General features: G+C 40.6%; 1 protein-coding gene across 1 annotated transcript in view; it reads left to right on the top strand.

Moving 5' to 3' along the window:
• The window catches only part of PRKAA2 (protein kinase AMP-activated catalytic subunit alpha 2), an 80,021-nt gene that overhangs the window by 59,664 nt on the left and 10,937 nt on the right, over nucleotides 1–9,420 (top strand). The window contains exons 7-8 of the mRNA XM_001365214.4: nucleotides 1,999–2,503; nucleotides 4,827–4,953. Of these exons, the coding sequence (XP_001365251.1) occupies nucleotides 1,999–2,503; nucleotides 4,827–4,953 (632 nt within the window). The remainder of the gene's footprint in view (nucleotides 1–1,998; nucleotides 2,504–4,826; nucleotides 4,954–9,420) is intronic.

The raw sequence follows: 9,420 nt of genomic DNA, 5'->3' as shown, positions 1-9,420 counted from the left end.
ACTTGTGTTCTGCTTAATCTCGGAGATCAGAACGATTTGCTTTGAGGGCTAGAGCAGAAAAAGAGTGAGATTTGAGTTGGGGGGAAAAACCCCCCAAGGAACACCAACATTTAATACCAATGAGTCAAGAAATTAAATGGCAGTTGCAGAATATCTAGAACCTGGAAATGAGAACAGAGGTTCTGACCTTAAGGAAGGGTTGAGGGGAGGAAAAGGATGCATTGTAAGAGGTATTACGATTGGCTAGAGAGGTGGGAACCAGCACAGTGTGGAATCTGAGAAGGCAACAGAGGAGAAAGTATCCCACAGTCCATCGTCAGTCTTGAGTGGGGACGGAGCTTTGAGGCCACTGAGGTCAATGTCCTCATTTTTCAGATGAGAAACTGAGGCCCACTTGGAGAGAAGTGACTTGTCAGCTTGCCCAGAGCTGGTGTCAGAGGCAGGAGTGTTCCTGACTCCAATTCCAGCTTTCCTTTCACTGCACCCTGCCTCCAGGGCAAGAGGACAAAGAGTCAGGTGGTCCAAGGAGGTCAAGGGGAGGCCTGGAAAGAAGTCGCGGGATTGGAGGTCACTGAGGGTGACATTGGGGATTCTGGAGGGAAGAGCGTCAGGGGCTGCTGTCAAAGGGCAGATGCCAGTCACGTTGGGGCAGACGAGGTTTTGGAGAAAAGTTCACAAGGTCATGGGTGCAGATGGGGATGGGTGAGAAGAAAGTGGAGATGTCGGGTGTAGGCAGGTTTTGTTTCTTCTTCCTTTAAACCATCACCTTCCATCTTAGAATCAGTACCAAGTATGGGCTCCAAGGCAGAAGAGTGGTAAAGGCTAAATAAGCCATTGGGGTTAAGTGACTTTCTCAGGATCACACATCTGGGAAGTGTTTGGGGTCATTTGAACTTGGGACCTCTTGACTCCAGGCCTGGCACTATCCAAAGAAGCTTAACTAGGAAGGGCCAGAGAGAAGTAGGCATCGAGCTAGTATGGGAGAGTGCAGAGACCAGTTTGGAAGTTGGGATCATGAGAGAGAGTATGGAGGTGAATGGGAAGGAAGACCCTGAAGATGTCTGTTGGAGCAGGATTCTAGAGAAGGGATGGATCGAAGGGCACAAGCAGAAGTATCAGCTTAAAGAGAAGCAGGCATTGGAGAGAAGGAAGAGGCAGTAGAAAATGTGGCTGGATGGAGAAGTAGGATTGATGAGGTATGTGTGGATCATCCAGCCTCAGTTATCTCAGCGAAACACAAGACCCGCCATGATTCTGCGGGCATGTATAGGATGGTGTGCATGACTGTGTGTGTACGGGGTTGTGCACATGATTGTGTGTGCATGTATATGGTTAGGGTGGCCTGGAGGCAGACATTGGAGTGTCAAGGAAAGGAAGAAGGCTAGACTCGTAGGGAAATAGGAGGAGTTGTTGCAAGGAGAGATGAAAGATTCCTGAGTAGCAGGGAGAGTCCAGCGGAGGTGGAGGTGGGCCATCATAACAGTGCAGCACGCTTTACCTTAAAAATCAAAGACTACTAGTCCATCTCAGGCATTGTTTAGTGATGGCTGTCATGAAATATTAAATGGTGAGATGCTAATGGATCTGTTCTTACCTTTTCATTCAAAAATATCTTTGGTGCTTTAAGACCCTTCACAGAGTCTTCTTGGTCTAATTAATTTTGAATAATCTCAATTTATGTCAATGAATCTATATCATTTAATAACTCTAAATTAGACCAGGATCTCCAAAGCTCATAGCTTACTTTTTTTGGTTATTATTATTATTGATACCTCTTAGATGAGGAAACTCCTAACCAGTGCAGAGCAGCACCTTTTCTGCAGTTTATAGCCTTAGACCGTTTCCTGGGAGGCACATGAGGTTAAGTGACTTCCCCAGAGTCACAAAAACAGGTTGAGTTAAGAGCCTTGGACCCAGGTATTCTCCTCTCCGAGCCCCACTCTCCGTTCCTACACGAAGGCCACTTCTCGTATTTTCATCATCTTTTATTTTTCCTAGAGAGCACGAGTGGTTTAAACAAGATCTGCCTAGTTATTTATTTCCTGAAGACCCTTCCTATGACGCAAATGTCATTGATGATGAAGCCGTGAAGGAAGTGTGTGAAAAGTTTGAGTGCACAGAGTCTGAAGTGATGAACAGCTTGTACAGTGGGGACCCTCAAGACCAGCTCGCAGTGGCTTATCACCTCATCATTGATAACCGGAGAATCATGAACCAGGCCAGCGAGTTCTACCTGGCCTCTAGCCCGCCCACCGGCTCCTTCATGGATGACAGCACCATGCACATCCCCATTGGGCTGAAGCCACACCCTGAGCGGATGCCGCCTCTAATATCCGACAGTCCCAAGGCCAAGTGTCCCTTGGATGCTCTGAACACGACCAAGCCCAAATCGCTAGCTGTGAAAAAGGCCAAGTGGCATCTGGGGATTCGTAGCCAAAGCAAACCCTGTGACATCATGAGTGAAGTCTACCGGGCCATGAGACAGCTAGGCTATGAGTGGAAGGTAGGACCCAGTGGGGGCTCATCGTCCCTTTCTATGAATTATTTTCCTGGAGCCTGAGTAATGGGCTCAGAGACCAGCCATGCAGTGAGTTACTAGTCAGTGATATCTTAACTGTTTCTAGTTCAGATGCACTTTTTTACCTCCTGTCTTAGAATCGATCCTGTGTATTGGCTCCAAGGCAGAAGAGAGGTAAAGGCTTAGGCAATAGGGGTTAAGTGACTTGTCCAGGGTCACACAGCTAGAAAGTGTCTGAGGCCTAATTTAAACCTTTCATCTCTAGACCTGCCTTTGTATCCACTGAACCAACTAGCTGTCTCCCAGATACACTTTAAATCATTGTAATAGGTTTGGCTAATAAGCCTCCTTCTTATTAATGATGTACCATCTACTGGTGCTCCTCCTCCTGCTTCCCCCTCTTCTTCCTTCTCTCCCCTCCCCTTTCTCTTCCTCCTCATCCTCTATTTTTGTCAGGATAGAAACAGAAACATTTATCATCATAGAACTGCATTATGCTGGAAAACTGACCATACTTCTAATTCTCGTGGAGAATCCCCTGCCAAGGAGGCGTATCAATTTGAAAACACCCAAGAAAAATAGTTCAGCTGTTTTAGTCAGAGCTCCAAAAATCCCATGTTCGGAGACCCCACAGATAGTGTATTTTTTCTCTTTTCTTTCTTTAAAGGATGGATTCACTTGCTATGTGGCTATGGCAGTGAGCGAGAGGGCAGCAAACTTTTACCCCTAGGCCGTTGGTTCTGCCTTCAGGGATAGATGCTTTTCTCTAGGTTGAGAAAACGGATCCAATTGTTTGGTGCTTTTGATTTTCTGAAGAATTAATTCCTGAGAACATCCACTCTTACCACATATTTTTACTTTAAGAAAAAAAATCGGTTTTTGATTGATTGAAATTCCATTCAAATACTTGTCAAATGCATTTTTAATTTTTGAAAGCCCTTTTCTATTTTCTTTTGGAAATTACCTTGATAATTACAGTCTCCTTCTTTCTTTTTTTTTTTAAACTGACCTTCTCTGTCAGAATCAATACTATGTATTGATTCTAAGACATGAGAACAGTAAGGCGTAGGCATAGGGGATTAATTGATTTGCCCAGTATCACACAGGTAGAAAGTGTCTGAGGCCAGATTTGATCCCAGGTCCTCCTGTCTGGCTCTCTATCCACTGAGCCACCTAGCTGCCCCCTATTTCTTTTGATAAGAAAAAAAAATGAAAAGGAAAAAACAATCTAAAATTTGCTATTTACTTAATTGATGTCTTTGACGAAAGAAAAAGTACAATGGGGCATCCATACATTTATACATCTGGATCAGGAATTCCTGGAACCTATTTCAAAGATCTCTTAAATTTTTTCCCAGTCCTTTTCTGCACAAACTGAGAATGATGATAGGTAGAGAGTTCTTTCCTTGTTTCATTATAAAAAGGATACTACCCTCTTTCAAAATCTTTTCTAAAAATGACTTTGTTTTCCCTGATAAATTAGGTAATTCTTTTTAATTTTCTTGACTTCATTTATTCATATGATGTGTGCTTTATGTTGTTTAACTGAAACATTACTTTGATACATGATGATTTGAAAAAATAAGATAGATTTCCTTCCTCATAATAATGATAATAAATGATGAGAGTTGACATTTATACAACACTTTAAAAGTTTGCAATGTAGTTAAAAAAAACCCTTACCTTCTGTCTTAGAATTGCTATTAAATATCATTTCTAAAGCAGAAGAATGGTAAGGACTAGACTGCTGGGGTTGAGTGACTTGCCTAATCACACAGCTAGGAAGTGTCTGAGGCCAGATTTGAACCCAGGGTCTCCTTTCTCCAGACCTGGCTCTCTACTCTACTGAGTAGCCACCCAGTTGCCCCTTTGCAAAGTATTTTTACAAATATTATCTCTGCATCCTCACTAGGTAAGGTGCTATTGTTTTCCTCATTTCATAGAGGAAACTGAGACAGAGGTTGAATGATGTACCTATGGTCCCACTCAGATCTTCCTGACTCCAGACTTAGAATTCTGTCCATTGTATCACCAGACCACATTATCTGTGATCTTGTCATTTAATCCATATTCTCTGGATGTTGGACATTAACACCTTTTCTGACACCAGCTCAAGGGTGGCATTGGTTGGGCAGAATACGGAAGGAAAGAGGAATCCAAGATGTGAAAATATCCTGCGATACCAAAAATATATTTAAAAATCGCCTTTTCTTGTTGACAGTGTGTCCCAAAACTTCTCTCACATTAAAGGAGAAACATTGCTGTTTCTGTTCTCTTTCTCTATCTAAAAGAAGTCTATGTGTTGCAGGTGGTGAATGCATACTATCTTAGAGTAAGAAGAAAGAACCCTGTCACTGGCAATTATGTGAAAATGAGCCTCCAGCTTTACCAGGTGGACAATCGCAGTTACCTCTTGGACTTCAAAAGTATTGATGGTAAGGAGCTGATGCTGGCTTGAGATCACAAGTTTGCTTTAGCTGCCCCTGAAGCCACAAAGTTCAATTTTTTTTTTTAAACCGTCACCTTCTGTCTTGGAATCAATGCTGTGCATTGGTTCCAAGGTAGAAGAGTGGTAAGGGCTAGGCAATGGTGGTCAAGTGACTTGCCCAGGGTCACACAGCTAGGAAGGGTCTGAGGCCAGATTTGACCAGGACCTCCCATCTCTAGGCCTGGCTCTCAATCCACTGAGCCACTTGGCTGCCCCCAGTTCAGTTTTTTAAAATCACAAATCGACAGAAGGGAGGCATACTGACATGAAAGGCGGAAATAGAAGGTGATTTGGAGTCAGAGGACCTGGGGTCAGACCCCAATTGCCTTTATTTCATGTGGAAAAGTCACTTCATTTTTCCACCCTATAATTTCTTCATCCATACATTGAAGTGGTTGGATCAGATGACCTTCAAGGTCTCTTAGAGTTTCATATCTGTGCTCCTAAATGGCAACTCTGAAAACGACGTCTATCTTCTGTGATTATGTGCTGGGCAGTACCTGACAAAATCCCAAGAGAATGAAAGAAGGCTTAAGTAAATTAAAAGCAGCCTTCAGGTCTAGAAAATGGCTCATCTTTGCCAAGGCTTCTTAATAAGCGTAAAATCACACTGGAAGTGCCTTGGCATCTGCACAACAGCACGAGAAAGCCGCCACACAAAAACCTTTGTGTTCTCTTCAGCATTCTTCCAGAGACGTTCACTTGGAGATGTTGTAAGGATTGTTGTAGAGGGATTCAGGTGTTATATGAGCATTAGATGCGATGATCTCTGGGGTTTCTTTCAACTCTGCACTTCTATTAATTTTCTACATTTAACTTAAACCCTTGCATTACTTTGCCACTAATCTATTTGCTTCTTCTCTTAAAAAAAAAAAAATATATATATATATATATATATATATATATATATATATATATATATATAGTTCTGGGCAGGAATTCCTTTGACAGTCAGTGTGCCAGCATCTGCAGGAAGCCTTCTGATGATAAAGTGCTCCCTACGTCATGAGGCAGCTGCTTCTACTTTTGGACAGTTCTTTTGGTTAGGAAGTTTCTCCTTAAAACTTCTACCACTTAGTAGAATTTTCTAGGACCAAACTGAATCCATCAGAAGCTCTTCCTTATGAGGGCCCTTTACATACTTGAAGATCATCTTTGTGGAATTCCTTAGTCTTCCCTTCTCCAAGCTAAACATCTCCATTTCCTTAAGTGGATACTTTGCGGGGACTTTAGCATTGAGATTGAGGGACTTTCACCAGATCCTGGTTAATCTCTCTTTCTGTACCGTTTTGTCAATGCCATTTCAAAAATGTAGTGCCCAGGCCTGAATAAAAGACTCTAGAAGGACTGGGGCATCCATTTCTTTGGGATGCCATACTTCTGTTAATATATCCTCAGATCACGAGTCTTTTTTTGGCTTCCACATTGCATTCTAGACTCAGAATGAGCTTCTAGTTCATTAAAATCCCAATTTATTCTTATTAATTTAAAATGTTTATCTTTATTATCAAGCAAAACACACTTTCACATTGGCCATTGTTGTAAGAGTGCACTCAAAGAAAACCAAAAATTGGAAATAAAGCTGTAAATACTCTAAGCTGAAAGATATGCTTTTATCCGCATCCCCCTTTTATTCTTCATACAAATATTTTCCTCCGTTTTACTGTATTCAGGCAAATCCAGGTTTTTCCTTTATATTTATCATGACTTAATGTTTAGATTCATTCCATAGTTATAGGTCCACCTGGATACTGATGTTAACTAATATGTTAACTAACTCTCTCCTTACAGCAACATGTTACCCAGCTTGGCTAAACACGTTCTCTTCATCCGTAATCTTATTAATAACGATGTTATATAACAGAGCAAAGGTCCCAGAGTCCTTTTTCTTTGTTGGCATGGACCTTCAGTCTTTCATCTAATTACCTAACCCAAACACTCCCATCTTGTTCACAAACCTGTTCAGTGCTTTACTGAAGTCCAAGCCTTTCCTCTCTAACACATTCCTGTCCTCTGCCACTACTGTGGTACTCTGACTCTGACCTAATCAGTAAAGAAATTGAGACCCTTGCTAGTTTACAGCAATCCTTATTTCCTTTTTAACTCCTCACAAAATTGCTTTTTAATATTCCAACTAAAATTTCTCCAGAAATCTATTCCAAATTCCTTAGAGTGTAGAAGAATCTGCTTTCTTCCCTTTTTGAACCATTAGCATGCTTGTCTGAGACACTTAGTATTTTCTTCATGATTTTTCAAAGATCATTTACAGAAATTCAGCAATCACATCAACACATCCTTTTGGTACCAAGAAATATTTTTTGTCCATACCTACTGAGTCAGTGTCATAAAGGTTAATTGTAAGGGGTAAATTTAGGGGGTTTTGACTAACATATTATACTTATGGTCTCCAGGTATTAATCAAAATTCCAATAAAAATAAACTCAATTCAGTTTTGTAATTTTATGGTGGTATCATTAATATAGAGGGAAAGAATTTAAGAAGAAGAGAGAGAGAAAGGGGTATAAGATTTCTCTTGTCTAGCCTAAACCAAGGGGAGTTCAGAGACCTCAGCCACAAGGCCTCCTCCAAGATTAAAACGAGCTCGGCTTCCAGCCACGAGGTCTACTCCAAGATGAGGGGCCTCCTAAGAGGATAGCGCTTTTAGAAAGTACAGGAAAAAAAAGGAATCAGCCTAAACTCCAAGAGAGCTCAGGGAAGACGCCTCACCTGATCCACGGCAAGAAGCCAAGATGCCAAAACACTGCCACAAGCCAAACCGCTAGTCGAACCCAACGTCTCTGAGAGAGAGAGAAACCCCTAGCTCAAATCCTCCACCGCCCAAAGAGAGGCTGGAGAGAGGAAGTGATGCGAATATATAGACTCTTTTTTTTACATTAATTCCTGCATCTCACATGTACCAATGGTAGCTTAAGCTTGACTTAGGACAGCCCAGGTTTCTTATTTGCCTCTTGCTAGCACATGTCAGTCATAGACCATCTTCCTCAACACTTAACCTTTAAGTAGGGGTGTAGACAATCCTGATTGCTAGACTAAGCAGAGTGGAGTAAATCTAAAGTTCACATAATAAAGGTGTTCTCTTACCACCTCCTTATTTATCTTGGGTTTTGTAGAGAATTATTTGTTAATTAAGAGTTCATTAGGAAATAGAGTTAAGTATTATAATTTATTGATAAATACACAAGAGAGATTAATAAGTTGGATTTCTTTAAGTATGAATGGAATCTCAGAGATGGATGATGGGTAAAAGAGAATTTTCCCAAAGAGCTTTGGGAAAGGCAGTTAATTAAATAACTCACTCTCTGGGCTGACCCTGAAAAAGGAAGTGGTCCAAAGAGCAGCTCTGCGAGATTAGAAAATATTAGTGAATTCACATCCCAAGAATAATCCATCTTATCTGACCAGAGAAGAGGAATTTGTTGGGTATAGTACTTGTGACTACTCCAATAGAGGACAGTAAAGTCTGACTTGTTGAGTGGAGAAGGCAGTGAAATCTTTGACCAGCTGGAAATCACATATGGGCAGAAGGGAAGAAAAATCTGATTTATTCTTCTTGTTTATAAGATTATAATTAGAATAGGATAGATAGATAATATTTGCAGGGTTTTACATAGAATTAGATTGGTTGGGTGGTTATAGTAAGATTTATTAGCATAGGAGTCTACATAACTATAAGAAATACCTTTTTATCTGTTTTCCTTTTACTATCCCTTCTTAAATTTTTATACCAACAATAAATATATTTTTATATAACTGGCCTGAGCTGGAATTCTTTAGGTACTATTTAGAAAGCCATATTTCTTAACTGTCAAAAGAGTAGTCTGTCCACACCGGACACAGGTATTGGAAACACCTATATCAATATCAATTATTTATAAGAGTTAGAAAACCTTTACAATAGTTTCCACTCCCTCTTGACCATTCTCCACCTAATACCACATCTACCAGTGTTACGTTGTTTCTTTGGTATAAAAATGAAAGCCAAATTAAAGTTGAGTAGTTCTTCCTTCTCAGTGATCATTATTATCATCTCATCCCCATAGAGCAATAGTTCTAGTCTTTTTTTGATCTGCTACAAATAATCCTTTTTATTCTTGGCATTCCTCATACCTCTCAACCCATTCTGAGTTTAGGGATCCTGGCATTTTTATAGGATTCTGCTGCTCATATAATTATTCCCAATTTCCCACCCATTGTTCAATCCTTTATATAGGTCTCTTGTTTTAAAATCTTTTTTAAAATTAAAAAAAACTTTTTTTCAATCAAATGTAGAAATAGTTTTTGACAATTATTTTCTGCCATTCTGTGGTTCAGAATCTCTCCTTCCCTTCCCCCCTTCCTCTCCATCCAGGTGGTAAACTGTTTGACATATCCTGGTTATCCTATGCTTTCATAA

The sequence above is a fragment of the Monodelphis domestica genome, chromosome 2 (assembly GCF_027887165.1).
Source record: "Monodelphis domestica isolate mMonDom1 chromosome 2, mMonDom1.pri, whole genome shotgun sequence".
NCBI classification, from domain to species: Eukaryota; Metazoa; Chordata; class Mammalia; order Didelphimorphia; family Didelphidae; genus Monodelphis; species Monodelphis domestica.
This window is presented reverse-complemented; position numbering and strand designations above follow the sequence as displayed.